Source organism: Lemur catta, chromosome 3, assembly GCF_020740605.2.
Source record: "Lemur catta isolate mLemCat1 chromosome 3, mLemCat1.pri, whole genome shotgun sequence".
Lineage (NCBI taxonomy): Eukaryota > Metazoa > Chordata > Mammalia > Primates > Lemuridae > Lemur > Lemur catta.
In genome coordinates, this window is record NC_059130.1 from 103,433,913 (window position 1) to 103,458,220 (window position 24,308).

Genomic DNA, 24,308 nt, shown 5'->3' on the forward strand with positions numbered 1-24,308 from the left:
CTGGGTAGAGTACCTTGGCATCAGCCCAGCTCACAGCAACCTGACTCCTGGGCTCAAGCGATCCTCCTGCCTCAGCCTCCCAAGTAGCTGGGACTACAGGCATGCGCCACAACACTTGGCTAATTTTTTTTCTATTTTTAGTAGAGATGGGGTCTTGCACTCCTGACCTCAAGTGATCCTACCACCTTGGCCTCCCCGAATGCTAGGATTACAGGTGTGAGCCACAGTGCCCAGCTTTTTTTTTTTTTGTCATCTTGCCCAGAGTAGAGTGCAGTGGTATCATCATAGCTCATTGCAACTGCAAATTCCTGGGCTCAAGGGATCCTCCTGCCTCAGCCTCCTGAGTAGCTGGGACTAGAGGCAGGCACCAATGCCCAAGCTAATTTTTCTATTTTTAGTAGAGACAGGGTCTTGCTCTTGCTGGTCTTACACTCCTGAGCTCAAGCGATGTTTCTGCCTGGGCCTCCCAGAGTGCTAGGATTGCAGGCGTGAGTCACCAAGCCTGGCCTCTGTCCTGTTCCTACAGCACCTGTCACTTATTATTGTTCTAGCCATTCCCCCTCTCTTGATGTGAAGTTAGCTTTTCTGTCTTCAGCCTAAGTAGTACGGAGTAGAAAATTAAATCAGGAGTATCACCAATAAAAGTGCTACTAGAGATCAAATGTGGTTTGGGGGCCACTGCAGACAGACATGCAGTGGCCCTTGGGTAACTGGTATGTAGGTGGGGGAAGGCAGAACACAAGGGTCAGGCTGTCTAGGTGAAAGAAGTGGCAGGAGCAAAGGCACAAGGATTTGTGAGTTGGTCAGGCTAGAGGAGCACTGTCCAATGTAAGCAAGCATCATGCAAGCCACAGATGTCATTTTAAATTTTCTAATAGCAACATTAAGAAAATAAGAAACAGGTGAAATTTGCTTTAATATACTTTATTTAACCCAGCATATATGAAATATTATTTCAACATGTAATCAACATCAAAAATTGAGGTATTTTACTTCTTTTGTGCTTGTGCTAAGTTTTAGAAATTTGCTGTGTATATGACACTTACAGCACATCTCAATTCAGACTAGCCACACTTCAAATGCTCAATAGCCACATGTGACTAGTGGCTCCTGTGCTGGACAGTGCATGGCTAGAGGAAAATGTTCACATGGAAGAGTAATGGAGTTTCCAGTTGATGGTAGGGGTCACACTAGGGGGGTCTGAATGCCACTCCAGAAAGCAGAAAGCCTTTGAAGGATTTTGAGATGATAAAACACTTTTTGGAAAGTTAACTGAGTGGTGTCCTACATTGATTAAGACTGGAGATTGACCTCACTGCCCCTGTAGCAACTCTTCTTTCATCTCAGCGAGGCTGTTTTACCCTGTCACAGCTTTTTACCCCATCACACTGATGGCGCCACTTTCCCCAATGTGTACTTTTGTGCCTCACCAAAACAGGTTTGCTAGATAGTGAAGTCTGGGAAATTGGGACAGCAGCATGCAGACACCTCCCTTCAGATGACACACTCTTAGGCAGTAAGGCTGCGTCTCTCTGTGTGGTGTCAAGGCATGACTGGGCACTAAAAGGCCTTTTGACAATGTTGATGAAAGCTGAGATTCAGCCAGTGTACCAAACATATTCAGACGGATGTGCCATAGGTACAATATCAAGGATGACTCAGAGAACAGATTATTTAGATCCTTAGCCGGCTAAGCCAGAGACGGACTTGCTGACATTTTCCCTACCTTATTCCTCAGGCATTAATCCTAGGCAGAGGCAATTTACAGAATGCATCCCTGCCTGGTTTTGGCAGAATAAGAAATAGTAATCTTAGGGCTCCCAAGGGCTTCCTGGGCATAGCATCTTCATCTTCCAATTTATAACTTTTGAACAAATTCAGTCTTTTTGTGTAAAGAAAAAAAGATGCAAGAAATTATGATAGTCATCATCTTCACTGATAAAGCATCTATTTGCATATATTAAGGTATACTAAATACTAAGTAGAGGTATCTCTAACTCCAAGGAGCTTCAGACACAAAAACTTATCCTGCAGACTAACAACCTAATTATCTTCTAAACATGGACTTCTGTTAGTTATACAACTCTTCTAGAATTCTAGCCAATATTTAAGAATAATTGGTTCCATAGACTTGGTTTCTTTCAACTTAAATTGTTTAACTTGTTACTACTGTATTATAAAAACTACCATTCTCTTAGTGGAAACATGCATATAGAAGAAGTGTACGAAATTCTCAGGTCACCAACTGAAGGACCAAAATCCTTCCCAATAGCACTAAGTTAAGACTGTAAAACTAAAACCTCCCTCTGAGTACCCATTCACCCTCCCAGGATTCTATTAAGAAAGCGATGGTTAACAGACAAGACTCCTTTCAGGTCACCATTTTCAAAAGTATTGTCACTTTTTTGTCCAAGATAATAACCTTTTAGTATCAGTTTCTTAACCTACGATATAAAGATATTTGCCAGCCTCGATACTGTTAGGAAGATTAAACAACGTACAAAAAAGTGCTTTAGAAACTATGAAGGACAATGTCAGATTTTTATTGTTTGGCTCATTAGAAATGTTCTTGCCCATCTCATGCAGGAACAGCTGGAGGAAATGGAAGAACGAAAGAGGCAGTTAAGAAGTGGGGTTCAACTCCAGCAACAGAAGAATAAAGAGATGGAGCAGCTAAGGATCAGTCTTGCTGAAGAGCTCTCAACCTATAAGTCAGTTTTGGCCCCTACCCAAATCTCATCTAACACTGGCTGAGATGATGGTGGGGAGGGCTCAGAGAAAATTTCACTTAAACAGTGAAAAACAAAAAGGATTTGGGAAATTATTTTCAAATTGTGCTCATCCATGAGCAGATGGAAAATGGCTCTCTTTTTTTAAAGGGCTATGCTACCCAAGAGCCTGGAACAGGCTGATGCTCCCACTCCTCAGGCAGGTGGAATCGAGACACAGTCTCAAGGTGATCTTTGTGGGAGAGTGGTGCTTGCATTGTCACTGCTTTCCTAACTTAATACTAATTAATGCCTTTTTTAAAAAAACTTAAACGTGTGTCTAATGACAAGTCACAATCAACATATCTATCCATTAGTTTCCTTATGAAATATTCAAAGGCTGTGGTTTTGGGTAGAAATGAGGAAGCTGTTCATATTTCACGCAGACTTACTTTTAGCACCTAGCACAACTGAAAGCATCTTTCTGAGCAATGAACTCTTCAGGATCCTTTCTCCAATGTTTTATCAATATGTTCTCACATAAAGTCCCTTATATTATTCCCTTAAAGAAACTAAGGATAAAAGGATGTGTCAAGTTGTGTATTATATAGATGCCCATAAATTTTAGTCTTCATTTCCTAAACTTAAATCTTGGATACAAACTCACAAATAACTATTTTAATTGACGCTTTTCTTAACTTTCTTGGATTTTCTTATACTTTATCCAAGTATAACTGACTATGTTTAATGTTTGAGAGATTATAACCTTGTAACTAAGGACAGTGATCTGCTAAATCCTTTCTGTGGATCAGATTAAAAGTACACTAGGGAAAAGACAATGAGAAAAATTTTAACTATCCCCTCTCAACACTATCACACAGGTTATCATTCATTCTGTTTTGCAAATAGGAAGCACCCAAATGTTTGCTGGGGAAAAGTCATCCCCGATCATATATAAATCACACTGTAGCAATCTCTCGTCAACATAGCCTGCACTAACTAAACCTCAGAAGTTCATTGTTATAAACCTACTGTATTATTTCAAGTTGCAGAAAGTATAAACTTATTCTTTTTTCTCTCAACTTTACAGGGGCTGTTTAGAAATATACGGCCAAATCTGTAACCCAGAAACAACAAAAAAAACCTTCTTAGCAAAGGATCACTAAGTGCCCTTTGGACATACTGTCCTCCAAACAAAGGAGTGCCAGAGACTTGGCAAGCAATTCATCCTGTGAAAGTTGCAGACACTGGCTGACTCACTTAAACAGATTCTAGAGTTGGCTGGAGGCAGAACACCAGTCAACGCTAGCTGGATTCTATTTCATATGCTGCTGGTACTGATCTCAATGCACTGAAGAAAGGAAAATGAGCCTCCTGTCTTCCAGCAGCAACCCTCACATATACGCTGAGTAAAGGATGAATGTATGGACACAACCTGCAGTATTATGAAAAATGTATCTTGCCTTGTCATGACCCAAACTAAAAACATTTTTGGGGGAGGACAGGTAGGGTCAAAAAGGCAGCCAATTTTCATTACATGGGTTTACAATTTGAATTCTTTTGTGCCATGAGTGTTAGATTTTAAATGAATCCTTTTACAAAATTTATTTTCTTAAAGGCCATGCTGACTCAGTTTACTCTTAAAATTATGTCAAGATAATTTTCGCTATACTCTACAACTAGACTTGGAGATACGGAACCAATCCAGATTAGAACCTAATGGTTAAAGGCTATTCAGATTTTCCCCAAAGATCTTACTTCATGGAAGTGATTTTGGGTCAGACTGATTTATTTGGTTAAAAAAAAAAACCAAAACCACAAACTGTTTAGAAAGAACCAGGCATTTTATCTGGTTATGGCACTTGGTGATAAAGGCTTTCAGGGCCTGTTATTTCTAACCTCTAAGTACAGGCCCCAGTGAAAAACATACTGGGGAGATTCAACCTCTCTCTGAGAAAAGGTTCAAGCACCTTTTCCAAATTTAAATTTTGCCTTAAATTCTCTCTACCACACTGCCTTTGACACATTTGAAAAACCCATGTTCTCTAGGGATAGACTTCAAAAACATGTTATTTTATCAAAGACTAATCCACGCCACCTCTGATTCAGTGTTTTATGTCTTTCACTTTTCCTGGGAAAGAGTAAAGTTCTTTTCTATAGCTCTGGGTGGGTCTATTATATTTAATTCTGCTTCTGACAGTCAAAGACCATGGAAAATAACTGTCATTTGAACTCTTTCTAGAAGCCAGACTGGTGTTTGATGGATGTTATATACTAAATAAAACCCATCAGCATGGGGTTATGTAGAAAAGCAATTTATTCCATTTTAAGCACTTACACAGTTAGTCATGGAGAGTAACAGGCCTGCTGGTGAAACAGGTCACCCAAAATGGAGATGGCATCAAACTAGTGGTCAAGGACTAACTCCTAAAAAAAAGCAACTCTTATCAAGGATTAATTTAATTTTAAAAACAAATACAAGTTATTGATTCACTCTTCTCAACTTGACAGTCTACCTGTGGTAACTGTCAGGTAAAAACATACATCTTTACAACTTGGTGGTCCCAAGTTTAAAAAACAAAACAAAAACCATTTCACAGAAAGGAAAGAAACAATATGAAAACAGCTCAAGAAATACACTAACGAGCAAAAATATATGGGGAAAGAGGAACATGTAGTTTTGACTTAAGAAACTGAGACTGGTCTACATAGGAAAATGTGCATCCTGGAAAGTCAGGTGTGAAGATTCTAGAGTAGGAATCTATGACTTGAATCTCCCCTATTTCCTGAATAAAAATGAAACCTTGCAATATTTATACTTCATGGCTCAGACACCTACCTCATTTGGCTCTATTCCTTACTCACTCTAGCCTTTACTTAAATGAGACTGAAAAACTTGGGGATATAGCATAACAAGAAAAATAATCACACAGATACTCCCCTTTCTGTGGCTACTTATAGACCTGGGTTTGTTACTAGAAAATTCCTGAAGAAAATTTAAGCCTGTGGCTTTGCTGAATCAAGTCCCCCAGTTAATATTTAGAAAAAACCCACTGTTTGGGCTAATAGCATTGTTGGTGGTACCTACTATATAGAGGGATAGCCGAACAAAGTCTGTGTGTCTCAAAACCAGTGTTAATCAATCTCAGGGTTGAGAGGAAAAAAAGGGGAGCCTAAAAATCACAAGAAATGCAGATATATCTAGGACCCTTGTCCTTCTGGATCCACGCTTCCTTCAGGGTCTTCATCATTATAAATGTTCTCTGCCTGCCCAAAAACAAGAAAAAGAGAACAGGGTATTTAGTAAACATGAACTCTACTTCTTGAAGTCAAGGTTTCAACAACAGATCAGGCCAGGTGGCCAGACATTTTAAGTATTTTTACTCTATGGCTTATGAGCCGTATAGTTTATGTTTCACCTATTCAACTCTGCCGTTGGAGGATGAAAGTAGCCAGCTATAGTGGGCATGAATTAAGAATTAGTATGTATGGCTGTATTCAATGAAAACAGGCAGCTGGTCCACAGGCCCCTGGATTAGGACATTCCCACAAAATTAAAATTTGGATATCATTTGTCTTGACAACCAACATTCTCAAGTCCTTTAACCAGATGTTATTAATAACAGCCAAGTAAAAAAATTCAAATGTCCATCAACTGATGAACAGATAAAGGATATAGCCATACAATGGAGTATTATTTGGCAATAAAAAGGGAAGCTAGTCTCATATTGTATGATTGTATTTATATAAGATGTCCAGAATAGGCAAATCCATAAAGAAAGTAGATTGGTGGTTGCCTGGGACTAGGGGGACTATGTGAAAAATAGAAATTGATGGCTAAGGGGTTTCTTTTTGGGGTAATGAAAATGCTCTCAAATTGACTGTGGTGATGGTTATACAACTGTGAATATACTGAAAACCACTGAATTGTATACTTAGAAACCACCCAAACCATTTGTTCCAAATCTCAATTTATAAATATCTTTAAAAAAACTGGGCTGGGGGTAGTAGCTCATGCCTATAATCCTAGCATTCTGGGAAACCAAGGTTAGAGGATCGCTTGAGCCCAGGAGTTCCACGCTGCAGTGAGCCAGGATTGTGCCAGTGGACTCCTGTCTGTCTGGGTGACAGAGTGAGACCCCATCTCTAAAAAAACAACAAAAAAACCCTACTGTTATACAAAATAAACCCTATTTCTACTACTTGATGGAAATATCTACATCAAAAGGCATAATCTTAAATAGAGAAACCACTTTCACTGGAGGAAAATGCACTGTTCTTAGCATCTACTGTGCAAAAATCACTACGTTATCTGCTGCACAGGATGGACAGTCTTGTCTTTAAAGAGCCTGTGATCTGACTAGAGATTAGGAATGCATACAACTTTGTGATGTTTCCTGGTACCACCTCTTATACCACTTGTGTGTTGTCTTTTCTCCAAACACCAACTGGGTGTCCAACAACTCGATCCTATTCTGATACTGACTACCTGAAGTTAGGATCAGACAAGACCGCCCTCACATTAGAGGCCAGTTGCAAGTACCGGGTACCTAAGCTACCCATGCACATCCATCCAACTTGGATACATGTTTAGGAGTTGCCAGGACCCCATCCTCAGGTTTGATAATTTGCTGGAATGACTCACAGAACTAAGGAATGCATTTTACTATTACTGGGTTTTATCATAAAAGAGACAACTGAAGAAGCAAATGAAAGACATGCACAGGGTTAGATGTGGAGGGGGTACAGAGCTCCCTTGAAGTCTCTGGGTATGCTACCTTCCCAGCAAGCCAAGGTGTTCACCAACCTAGAAATTCATCAAATTAAGAGTTTTTATAGGGCTCAATCTCTAACCCCTTACCCCCAAGGTTGGTGAATAAGACTGGAAAGCTCCAATCCTCTAAACAAGTGTTGGTCTTTCTGATGACCAGCTCTACCATGAGGCTATCTAGGGGCCCCACCAGTCACTACAGTAGAATAAACTCAGCTGTGTTCCAAAGGGGATCATTATGAGTGACACTCTTATCGCTCTGGAAATTCCAAGGGTTTTTTAGAAGTTCTGTGTCAAGAACAGAGACAAAGGCCAAATATTTACTTTTTATTACATTAATATCGTAACAATTACAAACAGACTCAATAAACTAACAATCTGGAATGGAGACAATGGCCTTGGAAGGGATTTAGTTTAAACTCCTACAACATTCCCACAGGAACTACTAAAATACCTATAACTGACAGGCTATCCAAGGCAGCCCCCCTCTTTTTTTTTTTTTTTTTGAGATAGTGTCTCACTGTGTTGCCTGGGCTACACTGCAGGGGCATCATCATAGCTCACTGCAACCTCAAACTCCTGGGCTCAAATGATCCTCCTGCCTCAGTCTCTCAAGCAGCTGGGACCATAGGCACACACCATCATGCCTTGCTAATTTTTCTATTTTTTGTAGAGATAGTGTCTTGCTCTTACTCAGGCTGTTCTTGAACTCCTGAGCTCAAGTGATCCTCCCACCTTGACCTCCCCAAATGCTAGGATTATAGGTGTGAGCCACCATGCCTGGCTAATTTTTTTTTTTTTTGGTAGAAACAGGGTCTTCACTATGTTGCTGCTCAGGCTGGTCTTGATCACTTCAAGTGATCCTCCCACCGAGCTCCACAAAGTGCTAGGATTATAGGCATAAGCCATCAGCCCCAGCCTCATTTTACTTGTGTATCTTCAATTAATAGTGCTATTCCATTTTAACAAAGTTCAGATTAAAACATTCCTTCTCATGTTGAGTCAAAAACTTTCCCCTGGAGCTTCTTCCTGGCTCAAGATCCCCTTAGACAACAAAAGTTTCTACTGATTTATTTTCATTTATCAGACTAGCATCATTCAAAAGTTATGCAATTATTAAAAAAAAATAGTGGTAAAATACATATAATATAAAACTTACCATCCCAACCATTTTAGATGTACAGTTCAGGGTATTAAGTACACTCACATTTGTTGTGTAACCATAACCATCCAGCTGCAGAACGCAACTGTTCTTTGTATTAGTATACATTAAACATTAGTTATTTTTATTAAATTCTAAGTTCTCTGAATATTCAAAGAAGGGCAATCACCTTAAACTAGGATAGAGGTAGGCAATGTTTTTGAAATCTAAATAGGTTTCATGGAGAAATGGTAGTCTTTTCTTTTCTTTTCTGACAGGGTCTCAACTCAGTTGCCTGGGCTTGAGTGCAGTGGCGTCACCATAGCTCACTGCAAGCTCAAACTCCTACGCTCAAGCAATCCTCAGTCTCGAGTAACTGGGACTATAGGCGTGTGCCAAAACGGTGGTATCTGATGCTGTGATACACTATACTTCCTTGGGGTATGTATGTTTGCATCTGTAAGATGAGGAAAGATGTGAGAAACATCACAGAGGTAGATGATATAAAATCTGATAAGTGATCTAGACCTAGAGGTGAATAGACGTGGGAACTCTTGAATTTTCAAGTGTGGTTAGCTGGGCAAATACCAGCTCACTAGAGCCATAGAGAAAAAGGAAAGTCAGGAGGAAGAAAGGGTTTGAGAAAGGAGAAGTGGGAGAGATTACTTTTGTTTAGCTGAGTTTTAAAATAACAGTCGGACAACCAGATAAAGGTAAAGAGCCAGCAGTTGAAAATGATCATGTGCAGACAAGCACTAAAGTCACAACTGACAGCAAAGTGGCTGGAGATGACAGTTGTATTCTGTATTCATAAAACATAAAATGACTGTCTCATTTATCTAACCGCTCCCAAACAAAAGACCAAACACTCACCATCTGCCACACTTGCATGATATTGTCTTCTGATACAGAACAAATCACCCAAGGTTCGTTGGGATTCCAGGAGAAATCAGATATCTTGGCAGTGTGACCACCATGAATAAACTGAAAGAGGGAAGGAAACAAAGATAAGAAATGCAGATAAAGGACATTACAGACTGTTTCAATACTGCTCAGTGCTTGTAACATACCAACAACTCTGGTGGCCCATCTTCTGCATCTTCTGGGGATTGTTCCTCTCCAATTTTACTAGCATAGAAAGATCATTTTAAAAGTTAAAAGAGATTTACCCTCAGTAACTACCTTTACAAAGTCAAAGGAAAAAATTCCATGGAAAGAGTAACTAATACAAGGGTTACCTTAAATCCCAGACATTCAGTCTGCGATCAGTACCACTGGAAGCCAAAATAGTCTCATTGTGAGGTGACCACTGAACCTACACATAAGAATGAAGGAAACAGAAAAGCTGTAAGTTAGAAAACCAAAGGAAATAATACCTAAAATGATTACCTAACAATTTCATCCCAGAGAGAGAGAGAGAGAGAGAGAGAGAGAGAGAGAGAGAGAGAGAGAGAGAGAGAGTGTGTGTGTGTGTGTGTGTGTGTGTGAAAGCGAGTGAGTCTCACTATGTTGCCCAAGCTGTACTTGAATCCCTGGGCTCAAGGATCTTTGCACCTCAGCCTCCCGAGTAGCTGGGATTAGTCACATGCCACCACACGTGGCTTCATCTTGTATTTTTGAAGATTACATCTTACCTATTCTTATTGTCTAATTCTGGCCTCTAGCCAAATGTAATCCAATTTTGACCTAAGAACTAGAGTACAGATGACCCCCACACAATAACTATTTTTCTAAATATTTACTTTGAATTCTGTATCACACATAAGGCTAATTAAAAATAACTCCTTACAACAATGATCTTATTAACAAGCTAAACAAAAACTACTATATATGCAATAATCATATATACTGTTACCAAACAAGGCAATAAAATCCTAGCCTCATGGTAGAGAGAAGAGAGCTTAAGTGACCAGCAGTTAGGGAAGAATTTAAATACTCTCCACGCAGGAACACTATCACAAGCAAAGACAAAGAGAAAGACAGGACAGGGTGAAGACAAAATATTCACTGGAGCTAGCTGAAAAGTAGAAAATAAAAGACCAAGTGTGGAGGAGTATGGCTCACCTAAAGCTGAGTTCAGATGCCATATTCACCCACCAGAGTTAATTTTTCCACCCTCAGGTTCATCACACTTGAGAAAATCTTTTATTATAATAATTTCTAAATAGGCCTTTCTGCACTATAAAACTTTAAGTTCTTTGACAACAAAGACTATAATGTATCTCTCATGGTGCCCTAGCAATGAGTTTTGAACACAGTGTGACAATTATTTTTCAATTGAGTCAGAGTTTTGCATGTTAAGAAAGAAGTTTAAATTGATGAGGCAGAAAACATGAAGCCCGTAGTTTTGGCTTGGACTAACAAGAAATCAATAGATATGGCAAGCAATAAAGGATGAATGACCGGAAATAAGGGAAGAAACAAATGAGTGATGGGAGCAAGGCTGATAAAATAATTAGGCACTAGGATTTCTTTTTTTCCTTTTGTAGAGACCGGATCTTGCTATGTTGCCTGAGCTGGTTTCAAACTCCTGGCCTCAAGTGATCCTCCCCCCTCAGCCTCCCACAGTGCTGGGATTACAGGCATGAGCCACCATGCCCGGACCACTAGATTTCTTAATATCTGAAAAATGGGTGGCCAATGACCAGTTTGAGAAAGCATAGAAAACAACAAAGGAAAAAACAATCCCAATTCCACAGAAATTAGCACAGATATATAGAAAACTTCTATTTTGAGCAATGGGATAAAGCATAGGTGTACCCACTCACATATTCAGGCTTCTCCCTGACCTGCCCCCCCCCCCACAAAATTAGTAGCATTAGTTTCTCTTACCTGGAATATTTCATCCTTATGTGATTCGAAGGAATGCAACTTAAGCTTCAGATTTCTTAGATCCCATAAGGCCACAGTCTACATGCAATAAAGAAAAGGGAAGCAAGACCAATCAATAATTTTTTTTACAAGAGAAGAAAAAGAAAACCCTTAACTAAAATATCTCTGCAATTCAAAAGAACCAGGAGAAATCTACCTTATGTTTTCTATTAAAATAAACCAAACTGACCTTGTCAGCTGATCCTGTGGCAAGAATGAACTCACTATAAGGATTGAAAGAGAGGCAGTTCACTTCAGCAGTGTGAGCATCAACTGAGTGGCTTGGTTTGGAAGTATTGTTTGAACGAGTATCCCAACTTTAGTTAAAAAAAATAAATAAATAAATAAATAAACAGGACAAATACTTGAAATGTAGGTAACTAAACATAAAACTCAGACAATATAGGAATAAAAAAGCAAACAAATTCTACTCACATCATAAGTTTCTGATCATCAGCAACTGACCCAAACAGAGACTCATGGAGCAGATGCCAGGAAACATCTTCAACTACTGCTGTATGCCCTGTAAAGATGGTCTTCGCATCCACCACTTTTCCTTCCTTTGGAACAGCACTGATGTCCCACAGGCAGATGGTCTTAAATATAAAATTAACCATTATATAAAAGGAAGATTCTCACCTCCCCACACACCCCAAAAAAGAAACCAACTGGTAACTAGCCCAGATTTACTTCCAAATGGGAAGGATACGCACGTGGTCATCTGAAGCACTAAGTAAGTGCCCACTGAGATTTGGGTTCCAAGAAAGCCCATAGCCTTCCTTCTGATGTCCACGGAGACGTAAGTCTGGGTTGCACTCTCCAGAAGGGTCTGCAAAGTGAGAGACACATCAAGACTACACAAGTCCACTGACTCTGTGCATCTACTAAGTGTAATGGACTTTTGATCATCATGTCTAACTCTCTTAACATTTATAAACAATATAACCAAATGGGTAATGCTTAATCTGCACCATCATTCTGTTCTATGAAAAGAAGTATTATTTTTCACTTACAAGGGAAAAAACACGAATATCCACACTTACTGACATGAATCACAAGATGTTAAACTATACAAAGAATAACAAGCAATTAAATTCAAAATGAGTGGAGCCATGTATTCCCATACTGAGTAATTTGTATTTGAACAGAAAAGGGCAGTTACCTGGTTTAGAAGGATGTTTTGTATAGTCAAAAACAAGGACATCACTGGAGGGAGTCTTTGTTGCGATGATGCAGGGGTTCTGGGGCATATAACGGGCCCTGTTTACTTCTCCTTCGTGGTTGATCTTGATTTCTATTTCAATTTTGCCACTAACAGAACCAAAACCTCCAAATTCTGTAAGTAAGAAAAATTAATTGCAAATAAGTACAAAGCAAGAGCTACTCTATATGTCACTAAGAATATAAGGACATGAGGAAGGCTTTTTATCAGCAAACTGGTATAATACTAAAAGTAATTTAGACATTTGTTAGCACTATAAAGTGTTTTCACATTGTTTGACTCTACATAGTTAAATATCTAAGAAGTAGTGTAACTAACCCTCCATATCTGTGGGCTCTGCATCTATGGGTTCACCAACCACGATCAAAAATATTTGGGGGGAAAAATTACATCTGCATTGAACATGTACAGACTTTTACCTTGTCATCATTCCCTAAACAATACAGTATAACAACTATTTACACAGCACTTCCATTATATTAGGTATTATAATACCACACCATGTTGTATCAGGGACTTGAGCATCTGCACATTTTGGCATCCAAGGGAGAGCCTGGAACCAATTCCCCACAGATACCAAGGGATGGCTGTATTATATTACTACCTGAAATTAAGGAAGACTACCAATTCCACTTCAAAAGGAGGTTCTCAATAAGGTTTTCCAATCTCATTTAAAGTATAAATAAGTATGCTGAATAAATAATATCAAGTTACTATTCTAATGATTATTAAATAAACAGTGTGCTAGGGACGAAAGAGTCCCTCTTACACCATTTGTTAGAAGCTGTAGTTTGGGATGACCGTTCTGAATTACTATACCATCACATTGTATCTTCTACAGTGTTTCTCTTATTCCAATGAGGAAAAACAGAGCCACAAGATACAGTTCCATTTCCCTAGCCCCCACTTATACTTGCTAACCAAAGTCCCTGGTTGAAATAAACCAGGTAGGCAAGGAGTAGACAAAAACATTTTTTATTCACATTTGACTATTGTATGTACTCACAGAGTTCTCCCAAGTACCATTATAGCATGTATAACAATATAATTTGTGATTATGTAAATCTTGGCAAAGCAATACATAAACAAAAGTAGTTAATGATCAAAGAATTATAGAAGGCAGCATGATACGGCTGCAAAAGCTCCTAAGAGTCAAACCCAGGCCTAAGAGGCTCTGCCATTTACTATCCTGGTGATTTGAGGAAGGCCTTTAATTTCTGAGCCTCAAATACCTTATCCACAAAACAAGTTGTGAGAGTAACTTGTAAATAAAAATGCTCTGTCAATAGCATGGCTATACAAGTGTCATTCTTTGAAGGACAAAAATCTTTTCAAAAAACAAAGACAGGCTGGGCGAGGTGGCTCACGCCTGTAATGCTAGCACTCTGGGAGGCCAAGACGGGAGGATCACTTGAGGTCAGGAGTTCGAGACCAGCCTGAGCAAGAGCGAGACCCCATCTCTACTAAAAATATAAAGAAATTATCTGGACAGCTAAAAAAATATACATAAAAAAAATTAGCCGGGAATGGTGGCACATGCCTGTAGTCCCAGCTACTTGGGAGGCTGAGGCAGAAGGACTGCTTGAGCCCAGGAGTTTGAGGCTGCTGTGAGCTAGGCTGAGTCCATGGCACTCTAGCCCAGGCAACAGAGCGAGACTCTGTCTCAAAACAAAAAACAAAACAAAACAAAACCAAAAGCAAAGACATGAATGGCTAGTACAGTTGGCATGATAACTTTCAACTTCAATGTAACTTTTAAAAAGTAAATGTTTCAAACAAGTTAAAAACCTAAAAACAAAAATTCAAGATAGACTCTAAAGGAGAGAAAAAAAAAAACCAAAAACAAACCACACCAATTTTTTCCAGAACTCTAGCCCACAAGCATCCACAATGCACAAAAAATAAGGCATGCTATCTTACATGATCTCAAGGAACTTTGAATCTAAATACAGAGAGGTTAAGGACAGGCATATCTTGTTTTATTGCGCTTTGCAGATACAGCCTTTTTTTTTTTTAAATTGAAGATTTGTAGCAACCCTGCCACCTATTGATGTCATTTATCCAACAGCATGTGCTCACTTGGTATCTCTGTGTCAGCATATTTTAGCAATAGTATTTTTAAAACAAGGTATGTACACCATTTTTAAAGACATAATTAGGGGTTCCCAAGTTGAAGTTGGTATGTGAAAAGCTAATTTTAACTAGGAAAGACAGGTTGAGGTATCATAAAATGAATGAAAGTCAAGGTCGAACTCTCTTCCTATTTTGTTTGCTTCTCTCCACATAAAACACTATTAAAACAAACTTGTGGTATAACATAATACAGTAGAATTGTACAAATCTCTCTAGGTTGATGAATTTTTAGACATGTAGACACCAAGGTAATTACCACCCAGATCAAAATATAAAACATTTTCAGTACCCCAGGCGGCACTGTGTCCTTCCCAGTCAATACTATCCCCTCAAACAAGGTAATCACCATTGTGATGTCTATAACCAAGCCACTTTTTGAGCCCATACACCTTTTGAAACTAAGAAAAATAAGTTCTAATACCCTTAGTAAAATATCCAAATTAGTTCACCACGATTCAATAATAGTTTATATTATGTATAATTCAGACTAAAGACTACAGATTTGTCAATTTTAAAATACAAAACTAATTCCCCAAACAAGTTACTAAAAATAAACCTGTTGATATTTGAAGACCTTGTCAACAGAGCCTGAAGTAAAACTGTACATCTCATCTATTATCAGGGCTTAAATATGACTATAGCCAGGCTAAACCTAATATAAACACACGAATTCTTTTTAATGTTAAAACAGCCCTAAGCCAGCTTTAGTTCTTTCACTTTGAAAGTTCAGTGATCTTTCGAAACTGTTATCAATTACCACAAACCAAATGGGGTCAAGTAGATGGTAATCAACTGTAATAGTTCAATCTGAGAGTCTAGGACATTTCATTTTTTAGGTAGGAAGCTACCTACTTAACAATCACCCAGGAAACTTTAAGAGATCACTGGGATATCTTTGCTTCCATCACTGTTGAGATGGTATGGAGGTAGCACCCTGCCCCTCTTTAAGCATCAGGCCTATCCACTGATTTAAAAAAAAGATTGGCAGGGAGGCAGGAAGAGAGATAAAAGGAAGAAATGGGAAATGGTAAAACTGTGTAACCTCAGAGCACGTTACAAAATTTGAGGCTCAGTTTCCATGTGAGGATCAACAGGGTGATTTATACAGTCATTAACATACATACTACTGGTATTTTTTTTTAAACAGTTCTTCTATTATTAAGGATTTGATCTCTTCAGAACATAAAAGGGAATTGGTTGGATGCCATTCAAAAAAATTTGGTCACCAGAAAAAGATTTGGGTATACATGTGAAAAAATGTCATTTCAAACCAATAGGGAAAATGGATTGCCAAATAGCATTAAAAAAAATATTGCTAATCATTTAGGAAAAAAACATTTGGATTCCTATTCCATAGGAAATACCAAAACAAATACCAGGATGATCAAAGTTTTAATGGTCAAAACATAAAAATACAAGAAGAAAACAACAGATGAATATGCATTATGGGGAAGACCTTTCAAAGAATGACACAAAATATGGAGGATATCAGAGGAAAGTTAGGCAAGTTAAAATTCATAGCTTCTAAACAATAACGAGACTTAAAATTTATAAACTGCGAAAAATCATCTGCACAAATTTATTGGGGGCAATTTACCTTATGTTAAAGAGATAACCCATAAAGAAAAATGGGCAAAAAACATAAACAGGAAGCTCAAGGGACATATATAGAACACAAATATTTTAAAATAAGTGTAACTTCACAAATAACTTAAAAAGGAAACTAAAATATGAGATGGAACCTATTAAGTGCAACATTGGCAAGGGCATGGGGAAACAGACAAACACTTGGTGGGATTATGAATCTTTTGTGGAGTGCAATTTAGCAGTATTAATTATATTTGAAAATGGTCTTGCCCTTGATCCAGCATCCCATTTAAAAACATTTCTATAGCAAAACTATGCAAGATGTATGTACAAGAAATGTTTCTGGGGAAGCTTTCAATTTTGTAGAATGGACGCTACCCTGATTAGAAAAAAAAAAAAAAAAGGAAAAAATGTTTTTGAAGCCAAAAAATAAAAAAGTGACCCAATATATGGAATAAATCCTTCAAAAAACAATGTATTGATTTAACAGTGATTTCGAGGGGAAAGGTTTATGGGGGTAGGGATATCTTTCACATTCTTTTACATTTTGTTTTGTTTTTAAAAATTAAAAAAAAAAAAAATTTTTTTTTTTGAGACAGGATCTCATTCTGTCTCTTGGGGCTAGAGTGCAGTGGTTCACTGCAACCTCAAACTACTCCTGGTCTCCAGTGTTCCTCCTGCCTCTTGGCCTCCCAAAGTGCTAGGATTACAGGCATCAGCCACTGCGCCCAACCTGATTTTATTTTTTACAATTTATTATATTACCAATCAGAATATTTGCATCTAATTAACAGGAACAGAAACAAAAAAATTCCTATTTAAAGACAATTTAATCTTCATTTAACAGAATGGAAACCCAGCTCAGAAAAGATAAACGATTTACCCCAAACCACAGAGCTAGCACCAGGTCTCAATCCCAAGTCTTTTGACTTTAAGTTCAGTGTTCTCTCCCCCCATTCCCATCACTAATGGCTACTCAGAGTAACTTTCCAGAAATCATACCCTGTAGTTTAACACACTTGGATCAGTAACACAAAATCCATGTTTGCTGACCTTTATTCTAAGAACTTATTTTGCATCAAACTAAACTAAACGTGGAATGATCAAAGACTAAACTGAACAATTACAATTCTGGCAAGTAATTAGAGCCCCAAAGGACTCAGATATAAGAATGGATTCTGCTAATTGGGAGAGAAATCTAAGGTGAGAAACATTAAACATCTATTATTTAGATCACAAACCTCAATAGTGGGAGCCCATCTTCTACTTTTTGATAAGAATTTGGCTCAAGAACAATAAAGGAAACTCACCAATTCCCTTCTTAAAAGTAAGGAGTCAGCTTTCCATGAGCCATTAAACCCTGGCAGGCATGGGGAACCTGCAGCCTTGGGGCCACATGTGGCCTTCTGGATCCCAGAGCGCGGCCTTTTGAAATTTGAATCCAAATTTTACAAATTCTTTTGTTAAAAAGGGTGCAGCAGAGAAAGATGATGCTTTTATTGCCTCCTTTGGTACTTAGAAAAATCTTGAAATCAGAAGGCTGCAAGTTCCCCACCCCTGCCGGCTATCTCCTAAAAATAGGATATAATTAAATGGCTCATTGCAATTTAATTTTTATATACACAGCGAGTGCCACGGTTATGTCATTTCTATCACTTTAAATCTGGAAAACGTAATTTAAGCCAGTGTTTCTCAACCTTTTTTCCATTATCACTCCTCTAAGAAACATTTCAAGACTTTTTTTCCTCTATTCTTCCTGTGAAATTTTAATATCAGATATTCTTTCATGTACTTTATAAAGCATATCTGTGGTTTATACAGTCATGACTAAGATTATTTATACCCACCCACACCCACATACCAATTTTCACTTCCTTAGGAGCAATATTTCCCCTGTTAAGAACGTACAGCAGTAATGTATGACGTATTTTTGCTTCTTTCAATTATAAAAATTCCCCTGCCACCAGTTAAGTAGACAAAGTTTATAGCAAAGGTACAGAATCAAGTATGTGTTAAGTATTTTTCTAACATCTACATTGCAAACTCAGGCTTTCCTGAGCTTAAATTTAGTTTTTAACATAAGAGGCTACTTTATCAAACTGGATAGCCCTTTTGTGATAATTTAAAGATATGAAAGATATAACCTATACATCACTACTTCCTTCACCTTTAAGATTCCTACCTCCTTTCTCACTGTCGTAGTGAGACGCATCAAACTGAGCATCATCATTAGGGAGCTGCACACTGGCTATCACAAGGTGGTTTTGTTCATCTGATGTGTGTGTCCCCAGGACCAGTCGATGAATGCTGAAATCTTTCCCTTCTGGTCTGTAATAGCAATATATGGTTACTATTCAAATGAGCAACACCAAGAGAGACCACAAAGTCAAAGATATACATGCATGCAAAAGGCATTGTTACAAACAGGTTTTAAGAAGGAAAAAAGTTACTGAGAGCTATCTTTTCTACTTTTAATGTACCTTCCATAGGGCTGAGTACAAGGAGGACTACATAGTACTTAATTTTATAAGTATTTCTTAACTTAGTCAAAAATTTACAATTACTCTGGAGAAAAAGAGTGAGACCCTATCTCTACAAAAAATTTTGAAAAATTAGTTGGATGTGGTAGCATGCACCCAGCTACTTGGGAGGCTAAGGCAGCCGGATTGCTTGAGCCCAGGAGTTTGAGGTTATAGTGAACTATGATCATGCTACCACATTCTAGCCCGGGTGACAGAGCAAGACCCTGTCTCAAAAAAAAAAAAAAAAAAAGAGAGGGAGGGAAAAAAGGAAAGGAAAAGAACGAACATTAGGTAAACTAATTGTTAAATATTTACTAAGTGCTTAACCAATGGACACATTGCTCCAAATGCTATGAATTACAAAGATGATTAAGGCATGATTCCCTTCCTTAAAAAACCAGGGGCAGTCAGGTACACGACTATTAATACAATACAAAGCAATATATACAACATGAAAGGTACACAAGAATATTGGAATTTAAATAAAGACTACTTCTGGAATTAAGGAAATATTTACTGAAAAAGAGGGAAGAACCCAGCAGGTCTCAAAAATGATAGATAAAAGTACCAGACACCATGTTAGGCACTTTACATATCTCTTATCATTTAAATACCATAACACTAAGAAGTATTATTGCAATTTAAAAATAAAGATATTTGAGGTTTAGAAAAGCAATTTCCCTAAGATCACACTTTTACTAAGTAACAGAACTAGGCTGAAGTCCAAGTGTGACTCTGGATATGGGAAAGCATAGTGGGAGAGAAGGTTAAAAAACAGATTCACTTTTTTTTTTTTTTTTTGAGACAGAGTCTCGCTTTGTTGCCTGAGCTAGAGTGCCGTGGCATCAACTTAGCTCACAGCAACCTCAAGATCCTGGGCTCAAGCAATTCTTCTGCCTCAGCCTCCCAAGTAGCTGGGACTACAGCCATGCGCCATCATGCCCGGCTAATTTTTTCTATATATTTTTTAGTTGTCCAGCTAATTTTCTTTCTATTTTTAGTAGAGATAGGGTCTCACTCTTGCTCAGGCTGGTCTTGAACTCCTGAGCTCAATCGATCCACCCGCCTCCGCCTCCACCTCCCAGAGTGCTAGAATTACAGGTGTGAGCCACCGCGCCTGGCCTAAACAGATTTAAAACAGACTTTTCAGTGTCTTGAATGCCACCTGAAGGCATTCTGGACTCTAGGGGACGAGGATAGTTGATAGTTTCTAAGCAGGCCCACAGCATCATTTGAGTTAGCTCAGAAGCATTAATCTAACAGTATAAAGTAAAAGTTCTTAAAGTGTGGTCCCAGAACCAACAGCATCAGCATCATCTGAAAACTTGTTAGAAATGCAAATTCTAGGCCCGGTATGGTGGTTCATGCCTATAATCCTAGCACTCTGGGAGGCCAAGGTGGGACGGCATGATGCCAGGAGTTCAAGACCAGCCTGAGCAAGAGTGAGACCACATCTCTACAAAAAATAGAAAAATTAGCCAGACATAGTGGTATATGCCTGTAGTCCCAGTTATTCAGGAGGGGCTGAGCCCAGTGGGCTATGATGATGCCATTGCAGTCTATCCTAGATGACAAGAGGGAGACCCTGTCTCCAAAAAAAGAAAAGAAAAGAAAAATTCAAATTCTCCAATCTACTCCAGACCTACAGATCAGAAACTCTGGGCCAGGCCTAGTGGCTCACACCTGTAACCTCAGCACTTTGGGAGGCCAAAGCGTAAAGATCATTTGAGCCCATAAGTTTGAGACCAGTCTTGATAGTGTAGTAGAGATAGTGAGACCACCTCTACAAAAAACAAAACAAAACAAAACAAAACAAAACAAATTAGCTGGGCATGGTGGCACATGCCTATAGTCCCAGCTACTCAGGAGACTGAGTTGGGAAGACTGCTTGAGCTCAGGAGTTTGAGGTTGCAGTTAGCCATCGCACTCCAGCCTGGGCACCAGACTCTTACCAAAAAAAAAAAAAAAAAAAAAAATCTGGAAGGTAAGGCACAACAATGTTTCACAATACCTCCAGCTGATTATGATATATATTAAAGTTCCAGAACCCCTGGTCTAGACGAGAAAGATGCTATACAAGTAGAATTCATCGGCACTTATAAATTAACTGGCTGTCAAGTGGAAAAAACCTTCATGTCAAATCAAGCCAATTATGATAAAGAACCAGGAACAACAGGAGGAGAAAATTGGGGTGAGAACTCCGAGGAAGCAATTATTAAATTGGAACATGTCAGGCTGGGGAAGCCAATGAGATACTCCAGAGAAGACCCCAGCAGATAGCTGAAAAAAGAGCTCAGAAGTTGGGTCTAGAGACACCAATAGGGATTCCTCTACACAGATGTGATAGGCAAAGCTGTGAGAACATCTATCCTACATAGAAAAAGGACAGAGGAATGAAAAGAGGGATGAGGAAAAAAAAAAATGGAATTGCCTGCGCTTGGAAGGTTAGACAAAGAAAGAGGAAGAGTAAGGAAAAAGTGTTACAGAACTACAATTGTGTTAAAAAAAAAAAAAAGGAAACAGGAATAAAGAACAGAAAAAGACTGCACACACACACACACACACACACGCAAAAAGTAGACTTTGCATTAAGGCTGCTGCTTATAAGTAATCCTCATCTTAAAAACAAAAAATCCCCACATTATTTACCCAGCTCTGCTAAAGCAGAAAGCTACTAAGATGATAGTGCAAATTTCAGCCTTAGGGAATTTAGTCTAATTCTTGTTTTCCAAACCTAGCTCATCATCACATTACCTAGAAAGCTGTTTAAAAGTACAGGCTTCAAAATGATTTAGTAGGTATGAGGTGGACAATATTTGGGATTCACTGGTCCAATATGCACAATTTAGCACATGACTAGTAAATGTGGAATCAGCATTCAACTATTTCTCAACAATTACTCTGCCACAAGCTAAGTGGTTTGAACTATCACTGAGAACTCTTGACAAAAATGACTCCAATTATCCTGAACTCCCCAAGTAATTCTGATGATCAGCTGAATGTAGAACTCCTGGGCACGATAAAGAAGCTTCCAAGTCTAAATTTCTAGGTATTTACTATAGTTTTGTATTATATCCTTTAGGACAGATTCACCATTTTTCCTTAAAGCACTGTAATAGCAGCCTCATTGTTAAATTATTAGCAAAATTTAGGTTAAATTTCTATTACTTGTTGAGTTGCATCATAGTCTAACAACCACATTTTGCAAATATCTTGACTTCTAAAAATTTGAGTTTTGAAGGAATTTAGTTATTTAGCACACAATATAATTTTTGAATGTTATTGTGAAAAGTGAAGCAATTTTATAATAGAAAATCCACTCCCCCAACAGGCACACAGGACTTGATGAAACTTTATATTATTATCTACTTCATCTCTACATTGTCATTTCCTCCTGGAAGACTTTCCTGATACTCCAAGTTGAGGTAAATATTCCTGTGGTAATTTTATCTGTGCCACTTTTATGATAATTATTTTATCCCTGTATTAGAGGTAAGCAACCGCCATATAAGAAATCTATGTGATTAATCTTTACAGGCCTCACTGTGCCCAACCACCCCACCTTCAGGTATTTTCTAAGTCCCCTAATTATCTCTCTATAACTGCTTTCATAACATATAACTGTAATCATTAGTTTATGCCTTGTCAACTAGACAATGTGCTCCTTGAAAGGAGGTATCATGATATATTCATCTTTGTATTAATTAGCTACTATCAATGACTTTAAGAATTTCCATATGTTTTGATGAAAGAACCAGACTCATCATAATACTTCTTTAGGCGACAGAGCCTACCTCTGCCATCCGGGCTAGAGTGCAATGGCACCATCACAGCTCACTGAAACCTCAAACTGCTGGGCTCTAGCGATCCTCTCACTTGGCCTCCTGGGTAGCTGGGACTACAGGCATGCACCACCACACCAGGTTAATTTTTAAATTTATTTTTGGTAGAGATGGGGTCTTGCTATATTGCCGAGCCTGGTCTCAAACTCCTGGGCTCACTCAAGCGACCTTCCCACCTTAGCCTCCCAAAGTGCTAGGATTACAGGTGTAAGCCATCCTGCCCTGCCCATAATACTTTTTAAAAGTTGACAAGTTTTATGTTATTATTTGGTCAACTATAGTTGTAATATGGCTATTCAAGTCGGTATCAGAGGAAAAAAAGCCAACGGGTTTTCTCTTGTCTGAAAAGTTATAAAATAATTTTACATTTTGCCCTACTTTTTTTGCCTATTAAAAAAAAGTCATCTATTGGTGACTTATCACGTGCTCTTAAATCAATGTAAGAAATCTACACTGAAACACATCAAAATAATGTTCAGAAGATTGTCACCTCGTTACATCTGGAAGCCACTGGGCAGTTAAGCTGGGCCACTCCAGAGCATGGGTCATCACCAAATCATAAAGAAAAGGAGTGTTCTTTTTCCATATTTTGTACTCCTCGTTGATTACACGTTCTTCCACTGCGTCGTCAAAGGCTGCTAAAATGTTTTAAAACAAATTAAGTTAGCAAACAGAAACCAAGTAAACCTCTCCAAAGCTACCCGCAGGACTCTGAAATGGAGGAGATTTGTCTAAGTCTCCCTAGGCGGAGGCACCAACACTCCTCTCCAGCTTCGGAGGCCGGAACTCCTCGGGTCATCCCCGCCAGACACTCCGGTCTCCCGTTCGGGCCACGGCGCCGGGCCTCTGGGGCGAGCGCGCGCGCGCGCGGAAAGCCCACAGGACCGACGAGGAGGCCCGGGCACCGAGCCCTGCGGGTAGGAAGCGGAGCAGGGAGGCCCGGGAGAGAAGAGGAGAGATCGACAGGGAGCTTGAGGAGGGGCAAACACCCGCCCAGGCCCCACCGCCAGCGCCGCCAGCGGTGACAGACATCGCTCCAGAGGAGCTGGCGCGCCGTTAGCCCGCCCCGCGGGGAGCTCCCTCCTCACGGCTGCGATGCTGCGAACTGCGGTCAGCAAAGTCGGGCCTGCCCTCACTGTTAGGCCGTGTGGAGGCCGCGGCACAGCCCCGGCATCCCCCCTCCTTCTGGGGCGGCCCCGGCATACTCACCTTCCTTGTCGGCCATGGCGGGTAGGAGAGCCGGGGGAGATCCCGGGATCGAGCGTTGCCGGAGGGGCGGGGAGGGTGCGGGCGCTCGCTCCGCGCGCGCGGCCTCTATTGTTTCCTGCGGTCCCTGCGTGAGGGCCGACTGGCGCACCTTCGCGCCAACATCAGCCAATTGGAGCGCACCGAACGGCAGAGTGGGCGGGGAAGCCGTGTTCGCGGCCTATCCAGACGCGCAGAGTCGCTTTCCGCGGGGCCCAAGGCGAGCGCTCCGCTCCTCCCCCAACACCTCCCGGAGCCGACTTCCA

At 39.5% G+C, this 24,308-nt stretch overlaps 2 protein-coding genes across 6 annotated transcripts in view; one reads left to right on the forward strand and one right to left on the reverse strand.

Annotated features, from left to right (window-relative positions):
* The window catches only part of SYNC (syncoilin, intermediate filament protein), a 27,701-nt gene extending 22,175 nt beyond the window's left edge, over positions 1–5,526 (forward strand). For 3 of the 5 annotated variants that reach the window (XM_045548377.1, XM_045548378.1, XM_045548374.1), the window contains 2 exons: positions 2,587–2,711; positions 2,880–3,792. In XM_045548377.1, coding sequence (XP_045404333.1) covers positions 2,587–2,711; positions 2,880–3,003 — 249 coding nt within the window. In that variant the 3' untranslated portion in view covers positions 3,004–3,792. The other 2 variants (XM_045548375.1, XM_045548376.1) reach the window with 2 other exon arrangements.
* On the reverse strand, positions 5,008–24,177 carry RBBP4 (RB binding protein 4, chromatin remodeling factor). The gene is made up of 12 exons (XM_045548379.1): positions 24,007–24,177; positions 23,288–23,435; positions 18,616–18,761; positions 12,654–12,827; positions 12,205–12,320; positions 11,927–12,087; positions 11,682–11,808; positions 11,453–11,530; positions 9,859–9,935; positions 9,691–9,748; positions 9,494–9,604; positions 5,008–5,975 (listed from the first exon to the last, which is right to left on the reverse strand). Exons 1-12 carry the CDS (start codon positions 24,020–24,022, stop codon positions 5,910–5,912), a joined length of 1,278 nt encoding a protein of 425 aa, XP_045404335.1. The 5' UTR covers positions 24,023–24,177; the 3' UTR covers positions 5,008–5,909.
* Positions 24,178–24,308: the final 131 nt, after the last annotated feature.